General features: G+C 49.1%; 1 protein-coding gene across 3 annotated transcripts in view; it reads right to left on the minus strand.

Annotated features, from left to right (window-relative positions):
* Positions 1 to 19915, minus strand: part of NSMAF (neutral sphingomyelinase activation associated factor) — a 45603-nt gene that overhangs the window by 6587 nt on the left and 19101 nt on the right. For 2 of the 3 annotated variants that reach the window (XM_031441591.2, XM_031441588.2), the window contains 18 exons: positions 18250 to 18321; positions 17903 to 17950; positions 17757 to 17809; positions 15565 to 15694; positions 13801 to 13872; positions 12226 to 12334; positions 10125 to 10301; positions 8941 to 9020; positions 8331 to 8421; positions 8168 to 8231; positions 7177 to 7228; positions 6960 to 7080; positions 6430 to 6561; positions 5657 to 5699; positions 5185 to 5348; positions 3686 to 3830; positions 2374 to 2432; positions 238 to 305 (listed from right to left, as the gene is read on the minus strand). In XM_031441591.2, coding sequence (XP_031297451.1) covers positions 238 to 305; positions 2374 to 2432; positions 3686 to 3830; positions 5185 to 5348; positions 5657 to 5699; positions 6430 to 6561; positions 6960 to 7080; positions 7177 to 7228; positions 8168 to 8231; positions 8331 to 8421; positions 8941 to 9020; positions 10125 to 10301; positions 12226 to 12334; positions 13801 to 13872; positions 15565 to 15694; positions 17757 to 17809; positions 17903 to 17950; positions 18250 to 18321 — 1680 coding nt within the window. The remainder of the gene's footprint in view (positions 1 to 237; positions 306 to 2373; positions 2433 to 3685; positions 3831 to 5184; positions 5349 to 5656; positions 5700 to 6429; positions 6562 to 6959; positions 7081 to 7176; positions 7229 to 8167; positions 8232 to 8330; positions 8422 to 8940; positions 9021 to 10124; positions 10302 to 12225; positions 12335 to 13800; positions 13873 to 15564; positions 15695 to 17756; positions 17810 to 17902; positions 17951 to 18249; positions 18322 to 19915) is intronic. The other variant, XM_031441589.2, reaches the window with a different exon arrangement.

Here is a 19915-nt window from a genome sequence, read left to right on the forward strand (position 1 = left end):
TTAAATTTTTTTAAAAAGTGACAAATGAAATCACAATATTATGAGAATGAGGATGCCTGGAAAAACTTCTAATTTAACTTAGGAGTCATCGAGCTGAGGCATTCCGTAGCTACCGCACGGGAACAAACCCGACTGTCTGGGAGGAAGCAAAATGTCATACACGTGTGTGTATAAAACAAGCCGCTCCGTGAATTTCTGTCGTAACACAGATGCAAAGTTAAAATGACCTCAACTCACCATATTTGAAAATGATATACTTCTTTGTAGCATCTTGGATTCTTTGGAAAACATCTTCAGCGTGGAGTCTGATTTAATAATGACAAAGCAAACATGTAAGAAAGATTTCCTGACCTTTACAGATACTGACCAGCAAGTGCATGCGAGGCACTGGGGGAAGTGGGGGGGATGACGGGCGAGACGCTGAGGGCCGCCCCCCAGGACACCCCAGACATCTCTGAAGGTCTGTGACCTATGACACACAGATTAGCCTAAAGCCACGGCCGAATGCAGAGTTAAGTCTAGTAACTTATAAATAAGCTAAAGAACAGGAAAATAGCAATTTTAACATTAAAGAAAACAAAAAATTTTTTTTAAATGTTTTTAAAATAGCTTTTAAAATATTTAATTTTTTTTTAAAAACCCAATTATGGTGTGATATCCTTGTACTGAATTAGCATCTGTGGACAGGAACCGCTAACTTCCTAAATACTAAACTAGGGATTGAAATGTCCAAGCGTTTAACTTCCTTGCTAACAGAAGCTTTAAAAAGGTGCACCCAGACAAGCTCCACACCAAGACCCGCAAACCACAATGTGCTCCCAACACCCCGCGTCCGAAATACATAACAGCACGTTTCCTCATCTGGAAACACACAACGTGACACAGAACAGGTCAGCATGAGCTTTAAGTAATTTCTACTTTCCTCTGTGTAGTAAAACTGAGTATTTCAACCTAAGTTTTGCGACAGCAACACACAGGAGTGAGCCGGGACACGCGTAGGAAACCATCCCCCAGCCTGGCCGGCGGCTCTCCCAGGCGCCAGGGCCCGTGGTGGCCCAAGTGTCTACACACCGGATGCGTGTCCAGCAGCAACACGAGTGTAAATGTCAGTGCAAATAAACCGGTCACGTGGATTAGTAAGAGCGAAGGAAAAACCAGAAAAAACAAAAGCTTTTGACCAAGACACCCCCACTCCCTGGTCGTTGGCCAGTTCACAACGAAGCAATATGCTAAACAGGCCCAGAGGTTTAAAGCCTGGGTGCTTGTAAAACTCACAGTTTACAAGGTCACGTGAGTACAGGGAGCTGAAGGATTTAACGAGCCACGACAGACAAATCCAGCCAAGAATGCAGGCTTCACTCAAAGATAAAGCGTTTTGTCTTGGGTTAAAACATTGGCAAGCTCAGTGGGGAGGACTCCTGGCAAAGCACCATGGCCTCCTCCCGTCAGAGCGCCATCGTCCAGGTGACCCCTGCACCCTGGGCAGGGCGTGGGCCTCCTCTGGTCTCCGGCAGAGTCGTCTTCCGTGCCTCGTGGAGTTTTGTGTTACAAAATCTGAGATCGTATTTGAACGAGGCAGGAAGGACACGCCATGGAGGCGGAACCACGGGCAGAGTCTGGGAGCGGCAATTCTGATTCGCCCGGAAATGGGTGCTAGGACAGCGCCTTCTCTCACTTAGTGGACGAAAAACACACTTTCTTGCAACGAAGACTGAAGGACAGGCAGCCAGCTACTCACAGCCAGCTACCAGCTCGGCCAAGCAGCTGTCTTAGAACCCTTCCCTTCTCACCTTCACTCTGCAGAGGGCCTGTCACCAAGCTTAGGGCAGGACGGGGACAAGATGTGCTTTAATGACATACTGTGCACCCTGCCCGGAAAAGCATGGCTGTAGACGGCAGGAGGTGCTTAATGCTTAGTCTCTTTGTGAGATCAAAACAGTGAAATTCTAACGTGCCATTAAGATGCAGTTACATGTCCTCTTCCTTGGGCCACGGCAGGGCTTTTGCACAATTCTGATAACACCTAAGCCCATTAACAATGTGTGACTTAGACTTCGAGCTGAGTCCTGCAGTCAACACGCTGGAGTATACGCTGAGTGACAAAAACAAAAGCCCAACAGCACATCTGGCTCCCTACCTGTGACGCCTGGGGTGGGACCTGGGGGGCGGGACCTGTTGCCTGTCCCTTTGATTCTGGGAAACCTTGCCAGCCACAGAAAGGCGTTTTCCCAGTATTGTTTTGGGCAAATCACCATGGAATTGTATGGCATCAACCACCAATTAACTGCTCGTAATTTATTCCCCGTGGAGGCAGCAGAAGCAGGGACAGTCCAGACGGAGCGAAGGAGCCCGTCTTCAGGCAGGAGGACATACCTTGTGAGGTTGTGAAGACGGACGAGCCGTTGCAGGAGACTGCGATTCCAGTGACTGCCCTGTTTGAAGACAAAGTTTTATAAATTACCATCAACCGTGTGCCAGGACAGCCGTCTCTCCAGGGCCTTGATCTGAGTGGGTTCAGTCCGAGCTGCTGTCCCCTTTCCTTCGTGGCGTGAATGCTGGCTGTGGCCCACCTGAGACCAGCCGCGGCCAAGTCACAGGCGGCGGCCCCTCATCCTGTTCTAGTAACACCTGGGGCTGGGACCACCCACTCTCCCTCCCCAGGCCACTGCCGGGGACGTGCGAGGTCGGACACACACGTGTGACACCAGGGAACCAGCTGCCAGCACCCATGTTACTGGAACGCCTCACTCGCTTCTGCCCAGTGACAAGGCCACTGTGCGGCCCGCACGTCCTCTTAAAGGTTCATTTGTGTCCTCATGGCCTCGGAGCACAAGGCCCCTTCCTACGTGCCATTTAGAGAAGTCGAGGAAAGGAAAGCATCAACAAATTCCAACCAGCCAGGTGGGGCTATGAGTCCCCTTCCGGAGGCTGTGCTCTGGTCTGGGGCCAGTGCTCCGATGGGGCCTGGCTGTTGAGTCCCACTCATGACCGACGGTGAGCCTGACAATGGAACGTCAGACTGGACATGGAGCAGGACAACGGTCTCGTCCCTGGGCCCGGGCTTCCCACCTGGGACAGGCCGGGTCAGGCCAGGTCAGCGCTTCTCAGGCCCCTCCCCATCCCTCTACCTGCACAGGGGAGACCCGCTGAGGCCGACAGCAAGCCCGAGGTTTTGGAAGTAAAGTGGGTTTTTTTGTAAATTCTTGTGAGATTTGCAATGTTGTGTGGGTGTGTGTATGCATGCACATTTGTTATCATTTTTTAAAAAAGCTACATTTTCGTGTGTGCGCGCACGTGTGCGTGCACACTGGTTATCATTTTTTTTTAAAAAGCTGGATTTTCCCCAACAATATCAGCATATGCAACATGGTGGTAAGGGACAGCGTTTCTCCTGAAGCTTCACATTCTCACGGACCCAGGGGGCCATGCGCCCACCAGAGAGGCACCCGGCCACCTGCTGTCTGCAGACCCCGTCTCGTGCTCCAGAACGACCGAGGGCACAAATGACACACATCTGTCTTGTGCCAAACCTTCCTGGTCACTCTGACCTCAGATGGCTGGTCACTGTGGACATCTGAGGGGCACAGACAGCAGTCAGCACGGCTCTGAGAGAGCGCTCGCCCTGGACTCAGTGGCGCCAGGCCCCCCGGCCGAGGCCGCCGCGGGCGCACACGTGCTCACTCACTCTTTGTGGATCCTGTGCTGCTCGTACAGCTGCAGTTTGGTGATGTTGCTCCAGGCCAGCGTTCTGCTCTCCTCCGTCAGGTCTTCAAAAGACTCTTCACCTGGAGAGACTGCATCCAGCGGCAGCCGAGTCAGCCGCCGCCTCTCTAACAACGCCAGAGACCGTGAGCCTCAGGCCACAGTATTTTCTGTTAGAATCAAACAACCAGCAAAGCGCAACGCCCCCAGACAGAACTGCTCTCAAGGGCGCTGTTCGATGGCTCCACGTTTGTCGAGGGAGAAGAAGGTATGTGATCTCAATGAAAATCATTCGCGGAAAGACTAAGAAGTGTCTCTGACCACTACAGTGCTTTTGTACCTTTACCGAGGTTTGCAGCTTTCAGCAGGCCCCCGAGTTAGGAGCCTCAGGACACACAAGACCGATGATAATCTTTGCAAAAACCTGACAGCTCCCTAAGAACACTGCAGGCTGGTTTTGGGTTTAGTTTTGAGAGGGAAAAAGAAGAGATGAAGCCAATCATGGCTGTGCCCCTGGGGCAGGCCTAGCCAAGTGGTCCCCTCACTTCTGTTTAAGGGCTGCAGCCATCGCCCTTTTAAATAATCCCGGCGGGGAGCACCCTGTGACTCAGCAGAGCACGGGTCTAAGGCACCGCGAGGTAATCCTGTGGTCTCTCTGACTTAGTCCGTGGGGCTTTCTCCTTAGGGAAGTGCTCGTGGCCAGCGCGGGTCACGCGACCGCAGGGAGTGCCGCCTCCGCAGATGAGCGCCTCGCCGGCCGTGTGGCCTGAGAAGCCTGGACAGGCCTGGGGCAGAGAGGACTGGAGACAGGAAGGGACCATGCACTTCTGCTCCCGAGGTTTCATGGTGTCAGACCCCTCCCGGGAGCCTGCTGTGCGAGGCTGTCTCCTGTGCAACGTAAAACACGACAGCCGGGCAACGGTATATTCTCTCCTCTCTTTCCAAACACCAGATCTCAGAACAGTCAGGTTCAGCTCTGCCCCAAGCACATGCCTGGCACACTCTGTAAATGACTGACTAGGAAAATAGAACCAGGTGAAGAAATCAGAGCGCCTTGACTTCACGATCTGCATCTGGGGTACCGGATGCTCTGGGGTAGAGAAGGGCGATGTGACCGTTAAGGCGGCCACGGCCGGGACGGGTGGATGAGAAAAAGGGGACGGACAGCCAAGAATCCAACACCAGCTTGGGAAACCACAGGAAAGGAAGAGGACGTAACAACAACGCAAAACACTGCTGAGCCCCAGATTAAATCACCAGAAAATAAAAGCGACTGATCTCCTCTAAGGTCAAAAGTTAAAAACAAACCAAACAACAAAAATAGGGTGGTCTGTCTGCAGGAGAAACGCAGTCAGAGGTAAAACAGAATCACCTCTGAGCCGCCCAATGTCCCTGTTTCGTGTCTACTCCAGAATCTTCAGAAACACCTTAATCAGAAAAGAAACAGAAGACGCTCCCGATCGCTCTCCTTACAAAAGTTACCTGGAGAATCGGCTGTGGACGCGTTACAACTCGAGGGCTGGGACCCACTTTTAAACCTAGGGGTGATCCTTCGAGGATGCGGAGTCGCAAAGAGCTGTTTGGGTGTCTGTCCGAACTCCAGGATCTGGGTGAGCACGGCCACCTTCTCGTCAGGGTCCTCCATGCTTTAGGACAGAGGAGAAGCGACGTGGTGAAGCAGCAGGTTCAAGCTCCCCAGAAGCAGGAACCCCAGACAACACAGAGTAACAGGGGCGAGATGAACCCTCCGACGGTAACAGTGGCTACGTGCGGGGTTGTCTGCACTGTACCCCAGGTCGGCAGGTAAGTTTCTGAGGCTCAGCAACTTACATAACGGTGAAAGCAAGCTACAGTTCAGTGTCAGATTTCCATCCCTTAGTATCAAATAACCACATCCATCATTTAGACAAAGAGGCAATTTGTAAACAGAAACCCCTTACAGACACACAAGTACCTGTTCAAGTCTACGCCTCCTTCGTAGGTCAGGGGATGAAATACTGTAAAAAAAGAGATGTGAGATAGAACATGGCTGAAAGAGGAACCCTTTTGTTAGAACATATGCTCCATTGAGAATTGCAAAAACTCAGCAATTTTAAACTTTTATTCAAAGAAACTGAATTTCATTCTGCAAAACAGCCTAGTAATCTCCAACGTGGGTAAAAAATCAGCCTGAACTATTATCTTTCCCTGAGCAGCAGTGTACCTGGCGCTGAGATCACCTGTCGTCCCAGGGTCTTTCTGGGTCAGTGCCCCTCTGCTCCGGGGGAGCCCGGCCCGGCCAGGTGTGCCAGGGGTCGGCCCCACGTCCCCGTTACCTGCGCCGGGAAGTCCGGAGGAGGTGAGAACTACATGAGGAGCAGGTGAGGGCTGCCGGCTTCCTTCTGCTCAGTTAAAAAGAAACTCTGGGGCCTTCTTAGGAACTGAGGTGGCTGTTCTAGCGTACTCAGACTGAGTTCTGAGAGAAACGACTGAATGGGATGGCAGTACAAGCTAGAATTACAAGACTTTAGAGAAAGACTTCTTGGGACCACAGAGAAGCAGGTGATCTCCAGGCGACAGTCCTTCCTCCTCTTTTACCCTCAGTGTCTGATCGGGGTCCCTGAGCCAGCGGGCACTGCCTGCTGAGACAAGGTGCTTCTGCGCAGGAAGTAAGCTGGACCATTCTGAACTCGTTTTTGGTTTGCTTCTGTTTAAACGCTAAGTGAAGTGTGGACGACAGGGACCCACCGTTGTGGGCTCCAACTGCGTCCCCTCCTTTCTGCTTGTAGCCGAACACGAGGTCGATCCACTCGTGCAGGTGCTCGGACACGTAGCTGCTCTCCAGTGCCTCCCTGCTCTTCCGCAGAAAGTCCTCGGGACCTAGGAGGTCAGACACGGCTGAATCAGCCCAAGTCACCCTTTGACTTTCTCCCGTTTCTTCTGTCTGTCCATGGGCAGATAGCGCTTCTGGGATCAGCAAGAGGGACGTGTTTCTTGCTTAGTGAGGTTATTCCCTCCCATCATATATAATATAAATTTGAGGGGGAGTTGTGGCAAAAATGATTTTCACAACATTCAGGTCTCTCCAATACATAGTAAATGTTTTTACATCATAGACTCAGGATACTTACAATTTGGAATAAGACTGTTACCTCATTTAGACAGAATTATAATGTTATTTTTTAAAATCTAGGCAATTGAATAATTAATTAGTCATACTGAGACCGCACTGCCAGGCAGAGGACTTGCCTGACTCAGTACGTCTAACTGGTACTCACTCCGCGCCCACGGGGGAAGCTTGACGTCATCAACCATCTGCCCTCCTTGTCTCTTCCCCAAATCCAGCTTCAGACTATTGATTAAAAAGCTGATGTCATCACCGTAGAACTCCGGAATCAGCTGAAAGTTTCGGGGGGGGGGGGGGGGGAAGAACAACATTTTTAAAGCCGTTAGAAACCACCAGTCCGGTGAACCATTAGCGTGGGGACTGCTCACCTCTTTAAAATCGGTTGCACCATCCAAACAGTTTTTCCAAGTTTCTGCGATACTGAATGTGAAAAAAGGTGAAGTGATTTTGAATCAAGGGTATGGAAGCAGCAGCAGCAGCACTGTCTGGGAGCCCGGCTTCTAGGTACACTCTCGGTAACTCATGATTTCCCCATACCCACATGAGGGTCCACCTGCGACAGAAGAGAAAACCCTGGGCCCACTCAGGGAGGGACCACGGGGCCAGGACATGGACCCAGAGGGGACGTCTCCAAGGCCAGGTCGGGAGCCCCCCCAACACCACAGCCTCATCAGGGGGCCACTGGAGGCAGGTGCTTAAACACTGAAAACTGAGCATGACTATTTTAATAGCTCATTTCAAAAATGGGCTATAAATAAACACATGCAGAGCTTCGGAAAAGGTTGGAAAGACACAGACCAAAAGATGAACACAATGAGTATCATCTCTGCATGGTCAGATGCCCAGCGAACTTAATTTTCTTCTTTATATTCTCTGATTATTTTGGGTAAGAAAATATTACTTTATAATAAGAAAAATTACTTAAACACACATGGGGGATTGTATTCAATTCACAGCAGGATTATTTACAATAATGAAATGTTGGAAACGCTCTAAATGTCCAATAGAGAAACAGCTAAAATAAAGAGTTCAAGTGAATTACGGCATAGGTTAGGAAGTGATACAGTAATTTTAAAAAAATCACTTTTTTGAAGAACATCTAATAATATGGGAAAAACTTCAAGATCTAATATGAAGCTACAAAAGGCAGGACAAAACCCTGTATTTAAAACATGTTCTCACATTCACACGTACACACACACTGCCATACAAAGCCTGAGAGGAACAGGCGGAGCAATTTCTGCAGTGTTTTTTTACATTTCCTTCCATTTTTGTTTGTATCTAGGGTTCAGACGTGAACACACTGCGCATGCGTAATTAGAAAGCGTAAGGGGTGTTAGGCGAGACATCGCGGCACACCTGTTGAACATTCTATCTGCGTTATCGAATCTTCCATTCTGCAGACATAGCATGTACTCTGGCGCTAGAGGGGGAGAAAAATCAGAGTTGGGATCACGATCACAGCCTCGCGGAAGAGTCCACGTGAAATAACGCTGAACCGGGAGTGGCGACGGCATCTTACCGATCCTCACAAGATAGAACAGCACGTAGCCCGGGGAGGAGTAGTGGCTGCCGTACATGAACTTGGGCTCCGGCATCTCCTGGTAGCGCGCCTGCAACACACGGAGCACGAGTGCTGCTGGGTGCGCGCGGCCGTGACTCCGGCAGCAAAAGCCTGCAGGAGTCCCGGCGCGGATACATTCTATCCCCTCGCTTCTCTCCTGGGCAGGAACAGGAGACCATGACAAAGACCGGGGATCTGAATAAACACAGCATTCCTGCCAGAAGGGTCTTGGTTTTCTTGGCCCAGGGGTAACAATGTTGGGGCTGGACTGAAGAGAAGAAATTTCATGCATCTCCGGTGCAATTCACCCGAGAGCACCCTCAGGAAAATAAATCAGCTCAGCCTCTTACCTCCTGGATCGGAGGCAAAAATGCAAATGGTGAGCAGCAAAACTCATGGGGCAAGGACGGCAGCGGGCAGAGATGGGAGGGAGAAAAAACCCGCGCGGACCCTTTGGTCCCTTGGGATAGACCCGCCCTAAGTCTGCAAGAAAAGAGCTCCAGGTGCTACAGAAACCAGGCCAGGGCTCCCGGCTGCTCAGAAACGAGGAGCCCCCGAGCCCACATACCAGCAGCCTCTCCAGCCGTTCCTTATTGAGGGCCCCTACTGGCTTACTGAGGTCCCGGAAGGTTCCTGGATTTGACAAATCTATAAAATAAACAAATGTTTAAAACGTAATGAATTCAAATAAGTAAAGCAAGCAAGTTTATACTTAACCTTATCTCCCTGAACTGACTCGCACGCACACATTTATTTCCAAATAATAAATCATTTTTAAAAAAATCAAGACAGACCCATTAGAATTACAGTATTTCCTATGGTTATTTATACAGCTATAAAGGTTAGAATGTGGGCGTTTTAAGTTAGTGACAGCCGCTCAGGTAACATCTCTAATGTGAAAATACCCTGCATATTGATTTTTATAAAGAGACCCGATTAAAAAAAAACTACATTCCAAGTAAAACAACAACAAAAATAAACAAATTTCAAAAGCCATTATTCTTCTGCCAAGATTTACTTTTTAGGTATGAATCACAGTGAATATTATTATTCTGTGACAACAGCATAATTCGAGAACTGGGGACCTGAACATTATCAGAAATAAATTGTGTTCCTAGAAAATGTTACCTTCTGTTACCCCTTTCAAGTACAAGAGTTCAATTTATGAACTGCCAAAAGTAATTTATTGCTCACAATATCTAATTTTAAGATATTACAAAATAAAGTTACAATCACATTCTATTAAAATAATTTGAGAATGCAGTCTATACACCACAAAGTTAAAACAATCATCTCTCAGTAATGTAATAATTGATCATTTTTACTTCCTCCTTTGAGTCAGTACTTTCTAAGAGTCCCATCATGAATAGCTATTCCGTTCAGTAATCACATTTCTGAATGTGAATTTAAAAATAATATAACCTGAGATGCAATTTTCCAAGTGAAAAACTTAACTATTTCACAACGTGGTAATAAGAGGTAATAATGGTCACACAGGCTTAAAATTACATGCATGTTTTCTGGGTGTGTCCTTCAAGAAGTAGGTGAGTACTTTTTTTCAGGACTAGAAAAACTCAGCGACAGTAAGAAACATACGGATGCGTGGAATTCACATAACACTTCTCCGGTGTCGCGGAGGGGAGACCGGCCACCCCGCGCGGTAAGGCGGCCACGGACTTGACTCTGCTCAGGAACCACGACGTGGCCCCACGGTGGCCCGTCCTCTCTGCGCTGAGCGCGGGGGGCCCTTACCCAGCTCGGGGCTGCTGTAGTCGCTGACCACCCAGGGGAACACCGGGTACTGGGAGAGGTCGTTGCAGCTGCGGTCGGCCAGGCTGTTGAGGTGCAGCAGGTACTGGTAGTTGGACAGGTGCCCCCGCTGCCACTGCAGCGTGTAGCTCTCGGCCGAGCGCTCCGCCACGTGGTGCTCTGCGGGGACAGGCCGCTGGGTCACCGCTGCGCCCGCACGCACGTGACAGCCCTGCCGATGTTTCCCACGCAGACCCTCCCACCCATCTTTGAAAAGCCCATTTTAGAACAAGAAAAGCAGGCTACGATCTGTTCTGTTAAGAATGAGCATCTCCAAAATCCAGGAGGGAAACTTACTAAATACAGGATATAAAACTTATCATACCTGTTAAATACATGCTGTAAAGCAAGTATGAAAGTGTGGAGCAAATGTATAAATATTACATGGTAACGAAATATTTACTATGTTACATACAGGCTACAACACGTGCTAACAAAGAACCCCTCCAAATGGGCTTGAGTTTCACTGCCCTTAAGAAGCCATGACTGTAAAAGTTTGTTGCCTCCATTTTTAACGAAATCAAAACAAAAATCTTCCAGTTTTCTTTCAGATCTGGAAGAGGGGTATTATTGTGAAATTGTGAACGACTACATATTATTTATGCAAATGAGGAATAAGGAAAAGAATAAAAACTGCTGAGGGAGAAAACAGGTCTGTGTCGGGAGGAAGCAATTTCTCAACCCCGCAGAGCCAGAAAGACCACACGAAAAATGGAATCACAGACCGTGTGGCACTGACAATAACTTTCCTGTAAAATGAGTCAACTGTTCTATTTTGTTCAGGAAATTTTGCTTTTTATTGGCTGCATCAAGCAACGTATCTAAGTCATTCGTTGATTCAATATTTATTCTTATTTATTTTGCCAAGTTTCTTCTCTAATCAGCTACTAGGAAAGGGCTTAAAAAAAAAATCACAACATGCATCCTCTGATTTTCCATTCTCAGAACACATCAGAGAAAGTCTGGACAATATGAGGAATAAACTCAGGCAGAACCAACAGCGTCACAGAAGCAGACTCTTTAGGCCATGGCAAGTTTTCTAACTTGAGATTTTTTTTTTTAGGACTCACCATGAAAATTGAGTTTTTTGTTGTAATCTTGTTAGAGTTAGAGAAGTTAAATGAAAAAAATTAAATCCACAGGCAGGAGATAAAAGTAAACTTGTACCAAAGCTACATTAATGCATTAAGTTAAACTGAACAGCTTAATGTGAGAAGAAAAAAATAATGAATTCTAAAAGCCACTATAAAACAAAGTATGTTCCTTATTGAAAATAAACTATTCCTCCTTGCAGGAAAATTTCCTTTCTAAGGGAGTATGCTGCATAGGGCGCAGACGGCTTCTCTGGACACTAGGGCAGCAAACAAAACTCAGGTGGTGTTAGCAAAACCCCAACATCTGTTTTTAGAAGTCATTCCATTCTAGTCAACGGGAAGCTCTGAAAGCAAGGATTTAATTCAGCCATACAACTTAAACATGCTTATGCTTGAAAAGAAAAACACAGGTGTTCTCTCGGATAAAGGTGGGAAAGTTCACATTTCCTATGGAAGATCGTGGAAATACTAGTTAAAAGCAAACCGATTCCCGTGGGACTGCGTTATACTTTTCATGTGTTCCTTTTGTACTTTTTCCAGCTTTGTGACTTAAGACCACAGTTAATGATCACAAACACATGACTGGATAACTCAGTCTCCCATGAAAAAACTCAGACCTGGTTTTCATAACTGGACATCAAAAGTAATTAGGGGATTCTTTGTAATCTGTTCAATCGGGGGGTTGTTAAGATGTGAAAAATATTTAAATATATTTATCATTAGTTTTTAAAATACAGAATTGGAGTGAATTATTAACAAATTTCATTTGTTTCCCTTAGTTTTTTAAAATGCCTTTCTGCCACCCAGCGCTGCTGATGAGAAGAAATAAACAGAACCACAGGGAGGTGATTCTCAAGACAGCACTTTTCTTCTCGTTCCTTCCTGTCCCAGTTACTCGGGATTTGAACGACCTTCACATGGACAGATAAAATGAAGGGTGAGCGCCAAACCTAGATACGTAGCAATATAAAAGTAGAGGTCGTCTCGGTCTTGAGGTTCGTAGAACTTCAGGTAGATGTCGGAACACAGGTCATCTTCTGTGCAGAACACTTCCAAGCCCTGTAAGTCCAGAAAGAAAAGAATCCAACCGCATTCACCTTTCAATCCCAGTATAAGCGACATCACCACCAAGGCCTACCAATTAAACTTCTCTGTTTTTTGTCAGTTTCATATGCATATTCTCCAACTACAAATCGGATTTAGCAATACACACAAATGTCCTAAGAACAAGACGTGTATCCCAGCTCAACTTCATGAAAGCCCTGTTGGTGCTGAACATTGCTACTGATAACAGCATTTCTGAATCTGCGATTTTGTAATTCAAAATTGGCTGACCCAGGTCTTTCTGTATCTTCTTCCAACACAGATATTTAGCTTTCTTTTATAAATTAAATAATGATCATGTCAATTTCACACACGGATCACTGAGCAAGTCCTTCATTTAGTAGGCTGCAATTATCCTTAAGGAAACCAGCTGTGTGGATGTGCTGGTTGGGCCAAGATGGGACGGGAACAGACGGGGAGGGGTGAGCACAGAGCTGCCCGAGGGTCCACTCCAGGCTTTCACTGCTACTGCTGAGGGAACCGAGGAAGCGAACACTTGAGGCTCAATTTCTTGGTAAAGCAGGGCATTACCTACCGCACAGGGGCTGCAGGTAAACGAACACTGTATAGGAATCACCCAGGACACAGAAGGGACTCAGGCAACGTCAGGTTCTTCTCTTTTTCTGACTCCACCTCTACGCCCAGAGGAAGAGATTTTTTATAGGACCACCCTAACCCTCTATTAGCACTGGAAGGGGAGAGTGGCCTTTTAAGTAACACAGGCAGGGAAACAGTTAAACATCACAAACACAAAACGCAAAAATGATACGCTTAAAATTCGGCAGTGCTTTTGTAATGCCACCAACTTACTGGCTAAGCCTCAGAGGACAGATTTACGTTGATGTCAAATTAAAGCCCCCCGGGACCACGCCTCACGTGGGACTGGTTTCTACAGGAAGCAGATGAGGCTAACAGAAGAGGGGATGTGCTTATTCAGGGGGGCGACTGGAGAGCCGCCCATGTGATGTGAATGGTTCTTTATCTCTTTCTCCCGCTCACCAGGCCCGAGCGCTGAATTAGCATAACGTCACAGTGAATATAAGGCAACTCCACTGAGAGCTGACCTGGTAACAGCTTCCAAACTGTACTCGGAGACCCAGGCGCCAAGACCCGGGGGTGGTGCTGGACTGGATCTGCAGGCACTGTCCCCATGCAAACCCAGAAACCCTGAGCACTTGGGACGGAGGGACTCCAGAGCACACTAGCCTGCTTGCTCTTGGAGCCAAAAACATTTTCCCAACAGCCCTCTGACCTTTATAAATTTCCAGCTCATCCAAAAGGCGCTGCAAGATTCAGAGCCTGTTTGCTTACAGCGCAACACACCCGCACTTTCCAGACATGCCCAAGGTGTTTACAAGTCAGGAGACCACCTGGAGGGTCAGACAGTCACCCTGCACGACAGACGGCCCATGGGAACTCACCAAAGGCATGAGGCCGTGCCTCCGTTTGTAGATGCGGCGGACGTCCTGGAGGGTTATCTGGACCACGGGTGTCTTGAAAAGTAAAAAGATGGTCTCACACACGAACGTTCTGACAGCGAGAAGCCGCCCTCGGTGTCAGAAAGAGGCAAAGGGGACACAGTCCTGCCTTCTTGACGTGAACGCGGGAACAGCTGGACAGGGAGGTCTCAGAACAGGGCATCTCTCCCCTTACATGCTGGTCTGCCCTTTTCCACCAGCTCTGTGACGGTGGACAAGTCCCCGGGCCCCCACTCAGTCCCCCAAAATGATACCGCATGCCTCTGCCCTTCCAGTTACTGCAAAGGTGCCAAGTGAGAAGGCGTACAGGGCTGGTACAGACAACTCTCAGGAACCCTGCTGTCTTTACAGACCTACGGTTTGCTCAGAACCGACATACATCCTTAAGAATCCTGTTTTTCACCCCCTTAAAAACTATAGTGTATTACGGCTCATGAGTAACTGTGGTATTAAGCAGGGCCCCTAAACCTTCTGTACAAGGAGGAAAATGTTTCTTACTTCTCTGGAGTCTTAAAACACCAGGCAGAGAGGAATGAGGGCAGAAAAGGCACTGAGACTGGCTCAAAGGTGACACATCCACCCTCCTCCTCCTCCCAAGCGAGAGGGTGGAGCAGCCTCAGAGGCACCTGCAGGGGTGGAAGGAGCCCGAAGACTGGCCAAGGACCAGCCCCGAGGTCTGGGAAGGGACCACGGCTCACACCACGGACCCTGTGCACACACTCGGTTACTTCTGCAAAAGGTTTGACTTGAGCCACAGCAACAGTGGTGGCTAAGCCCCTCGACTACAGCGCAGAGAATGCCAGCAGCATGTGCACTGTGCCCCCTGGAGGGCCGGGCGAGCGTGCCCCACCACCTGGTGGACACAAGTGTCACAGCACCACCTTTCACTTGGGAAGCACTAGGGCTTCAGTGACACAGGATGAGAACGTGTGTAGCCCCTCCAGGGTGTAGCCTTCTGTGGCAGAACCGGTCCTGCTCTGATTGATGCTGCCGGCCGAATGGTCCAAGTGCACGATCAGAGAGTCTGAGGACTTCTACTCTTGTCAATCAACCACTCTGAGCAGGGGCCAGGTCTAGATGAAGCACCTGAGCTCTGCACGGCTGAGTGCGGAAATCGGAGCTCATCCCGACCTTCTGACCTTGTGAGGCTAAAGCCGTGACAGAAGCCTATCTCCACCATCGTACTAGGAGCTTCACAGCCGCCCGATCACAGAATCCCCCCCCTACAGGCACCTCTGCCCTGGGGAGAGGACCACTCCGACTGCTTCTTGGGGAAAGATTCCGACCTGAAGATTTTGTTTGTAATTAAGGACAAACAAGAAGTCTTGACTTAGGTTTACATACAAGGTGGGCGCAGGAAACACCCATTTCCTCTTGATGTCAGCGTATTTCACTGCCCCCGTGCAGACGTGCTCCTGAGGAGGCATAAACCTCTAATGATCCTTTACAAAGTCACGAGGGGCAGGGGTTCTTTTCACAACACAGCAAGTGATCCCCAGCTGGCCGAAAATAGGCCAGGAGAGCTCAAACTCGGGTGCACGTGCATCAGGGGAACTTGGGGAGCCTGACCAGAGGTGGGGGGTGACAATTCTGATCCTCCCCAAGACGTGGGAACTCGGTGCCTGTGAAGTCAAGTTCACGGGAAAGGGCTTGAAGACAAACACTGCGATGCGAAGGACGCATCCCCTGGCCTGTGGGCTGACTCACCGGGTACCCATTGAGAGGCTGAAAGTACAGGGTGGTGTCAGTGACGCACACGTGCCCAGGATTCGTCACCAGAGGTGTCACCATCTCTGCTTTGCACTCCATATGCAACGTTTCAGAGACACTCTGGAATCTGAGAATGTATTTTCCAGCAAAAACAAGAAGAAAAAAGTCAGAACTCGATCTACTTCCTAGGTGTCACTTTATCTGACGAGCTGCAGTGTGACTTTGCAGAACGTGTGTCTAAACGCTACGTTTAACACAAAAAAAATGGTGATACAGATCAGCCACTTAAATAAAACTGACTTTCTTTTAAAGGGTATAATGAATACTTGATTTTTAAAAAGCTGAAGAGGTTACGTATCACCGAAGACAGGAGGGTAAACTACACCAAATAGCCCTTTAGCTGAAGTCTTTACTCCTCCCGCAAAGAGTCAGGACTGGAACTGTTCTTACATGAACATAATTTTCTACTTTCGTGTCCTTAGGACCTATTCTTACAGTCATATAAATCATGCTCACAGGGAGCATTTACCTCACACAGTTGCAAAGCTGCGGGTACATGACTACAATTACTTGAGTGTCAGTCAGTCCAAAGTACAGCCTCTGTGGAGTTCCTGCAGTCAAACCAAAGGTGAACCTACTCCCTCCTAAACTACTCGAATGAGTCCAAAAGCCCATTTTCTTTTTGTTTTACTAATTTAAAAAAAAAAACTAGAGGGGCAGCACCCAACTCATCGATATTTTAAGACAATTACATCGTCAAACAACAGGGGTAAAAAGTCTCGCCTATAAGTGGGACAAAAGCACACGGCAGGACAGGCTTCCTCTCCAGGTAGGACGTGAGAGAGACCTCCCGGCTCTCACCCTGACCACAAGCACCAGCCAGCTGCGCCGTCCTGCTGCGTAAGGAAGACAGTAGACAAGACCTACGTGAACGGAGAGACTGAGCGCCGTCTCAGTCAAACCCCAGCAGGCTTTCCTTTACGGTACTTGAGAAGCTGACTCTAGATTTATACACAAGCGCACAAGCCCAAGAAGAGTGAAGACAGAAGGTAAAAAGGAAGATACGGTGCAGGACCCGGCACGACCAGGTGCCCAGGTTACTAGAAAGCCACGGTAATTCATATGGGGGAACCGCAGAGGAGCCACAGACCAGACAGAGCCCAAACCTACATAACGTCAGGAAACCTACTCAAAACAGGGCAAGAAACAAGAACAGGCTGGTAGGAAGACACAGTTACTCGCAGAAAATACACTGGACACTTGGAAAAGCCCCCAAAAAGGAGAAAAAAATGAGTAAAACCATTAGAGCAGTAAGAACGCAGTCTTAGGGGACACCTTCGGAAGGTACGTATCACAGCCTGGCGGGTCAGAAAGACTTCCCAGAAGAAGTGTCAGCTAAGCTGACACGGGAAGAGTCAGAGTGAGCCAGGTGTGGGGGAGGGTACAGAGTGCACGTGCTCGGCGCACACGAGGTCCCGGGTTCGAGCCCCAGTACATTTCATTAAAATAAATACATAAATAAGCATAATCACCCCTCCCCCCCAAAAAAGAGCCAGCCAGGTAGCTAGGTGCAAAAGCGGCAGGAGGCTGAGCACCCCTTCTACGGGAGCAGGTGCAGAGGCTCAGGGGCACCACGGGGCACCCCCAGCATCTGGAGCAGAGGCTTCCAGAGCAGCCACGGCGACCAGCAGCGGAAAAGAGGGCCACACAGGCGCTCTGTGCAGGCGGGGTCGAGACTTTGCCCTGAAGGCAGTGGGGCGTCTGGAAGGGCTGTAAACAGACAAGCGATGTAAACAAGCCAGTTCTTTAGACAGAACACATGTTCATCATGGGCCAGTGGGGAGAGACCGGTGAAGGGAAGCCACGGGCCGGGGGACGAGCTGAGAGCCGCTCAGGGGTCTGGGCGGCCCGAACCCACCTGGGCATGCGGGAAAAGACACGCGCTCACAGAGGGCAGACCTCGGGGCGCAGGGTCAGCAGGCCTTTCTGACAGACAGACGGCAGCACGGAGAGGAGGCGAGGAAGCCCCCACGCTGCTCTGGCACCGAGGCCAGGCCACTCCCCCAAGGGGGCAGGTGTGGGTGAGGCAGACGGTGACACCCGTCCTCAGGTCTGGACACAGTGAATGAGGCATGAGATGACGCCATCCACCGCCTTCATCGTCGGGAAGCAAAACCACCCAATCTTACCTGTTTTTGTCAAACGACGTCCTCGCCAAACGTGACTGCAAGATAGCTGTTATCTATTAAGACACAACCAGTTAAGAAGTGTGGATATGAATATGTATGAGTGAGGTTAATGCACAGTAAAGCCACAGATCTTCAGAAACTCTCACCATAGCAGTTTGGTCCCCCAGTTTGTCCAGGCAGGATGCTCTGTGAAGCTACAATGTTAGAAACAGACACGAATTTATTTTCTTCTCTCAGACGACACATAGATACTTCCTTAGAAGCAATGAAAAAATCACTACCATTCTGTTCACTTAGTTAACAGTCAAGAGCGATTCTGCTCTGTCTGTGGTTCTTACAAATGTACGGTTTTCAAGTTCAACCCAGTTGAGTAAATCTGTCTCATATTTCTGAAAGAGGTTATTACGATTTTGGTTAAGATGCATAAATATGAAATTCTTAAAAGTTTCTGCCCAAGTCCGCCAGCGAAGGTCTGAGTAAAGCACTGACTTACCTGAAGCAATGTCTCCACAACATCGTCCACTTTGCCTGAAACATCCAATTCAAAGACATACTCCATGGTACCCTGTTCGGTCAAAGGGAGAGAAGCAGCGGCAGGTCAGGAGGGGTCACTGTAGGGGCACGTGCGCCCTCTGCTGGGCAGTGCTCGGACCTGCCTGACGTGTCCTCCCTCAGTCCACCTGCAACGGGGGGGGGGGGGGGGGGGGTTCAGGGGAGAATTTACTAGTTTAGCAGATTTACTGCTCTATTTATTATTTCTTCCTTCTGCTAACTTTGCTTAGTTCAATCTTCTTCTTCTAGTTCCTTGAGTTATACAGTTAGTTTTTCCTTTGAGACTTTTTTTTTAAGGTAAGCATTTATCACTTTAAACCTCCTCTTAGGACTGCTTCTGCTGTATCCTGTAAGTTTCAGTATGTTCTGTTTTCGTTTTGATCACCTTGAGCTATTTTTAAACTTCCCTTCTTATTTCTTCTTTGACCCACTGGTTGTGCAAGAATGTAGTTTAATTTCCACATACGTGTGAATTTTCCTGGGGCTGTGGATTTCTAGTTTCATTCCACTGTGGCTGGAAAAGATGCCTGGAATGATTTCAGTCTTCCTCAATCTGTTGACTTGCTTGTGACCTAACATGTGGTCTGTCTTGCCAAAAGTCAGAACACTTGCCCCCAAAAGTCAGAACACTGGAATACAGTCCTGCCCTGTCCCTCCCTCCCCAGGGAGAGGATGGGAGCTGGGGTTCCCTCTGACCACGTGGCACTGTGCCGGTGGAAGGAGGCTGCTGATTTTTCTACCAGCTGCAATGTGGCTGATTCCACGCCAGCCAGCAGTGCAGGCGGCTCTTAACCGGTTTCCAGATCTCTCACAAAGGGAATCGGTTCATGTTTCTGAATCAGTTTCTCCACGAGAGGGACGAGGGTCTAGGGCTTCCTCTTCTGTCATTTTCCCCATCACTGAAGTCACCATCCCCTCCCTCCTTTTAAACATGAAACTCCTCTGGTGTTCTAATTCACATTGGGAACGAAAGAGCTTCTCTTTGCTTCAGGAAACCTTACTCATTTCCTTTGATGTAATTTTGCAGCCACCTTGCATCTTAAGTGGGTGTCAGAAGAGCCTTTACAGGGAAAGCAAACCAGTCAGTGGTTCTCAACTGGGGGGGGGGGGGGTTCCCCACTACCCCCCAGGGCTTTTGTCAATGAGTGGAGGGAGCACACATTTTGGGGGCAGGCTGGCACGTGATGGCCAGCCCCTTGCAGTGAAGAACTATCCTTCCCCTGAGAGCACTGCCTGAGAGCAAGAAATCTCAGGAGTCCTGTGTCCAAGTGACTGGCGCACACAGTCCTTCCTGTAGGGAGAACCCGGAGGCCGCCGCCCGGGCCCGGGTGCCCCCCCCAGCTGCTGCTGAGGGGCCGCAGGCTGGCCCGGGACCGGGGTCGCGGTTCAGCCTGTGGGCCAGCGTCTGCTCAGAGAGGGTGGCTCTCCTAATCCCAGAGCTGTCATTACCAGGAGCACCAGCCCCGCCTCTAGGTCCTGAAGAAACTCTTGCTAGGAGTTGTCCCTGCCCCCACGCTGAGCTGAAGCATTAAGCAGAGCACAGAGCAGTGGAAGGTGACGTCTAGGCTCACTTGACAAGTCCTGTGTTCACGTCCACTCAGACAGCT

This window comes from Camelus dromedarius, chromosome 30, assembly GCF_036321535.1.
Source record: "Camelus dromedarius isolate mCamDro1 chromosome 30, mCamDro1.pat, whole genome shotgun sequence".
Classification (NCBI taxonomy): Eukaryota; Metazoa; Chordata; class Mammalia; order Artiodactyla; family Camelidae; genus Camelus; species Camelus dromedarius.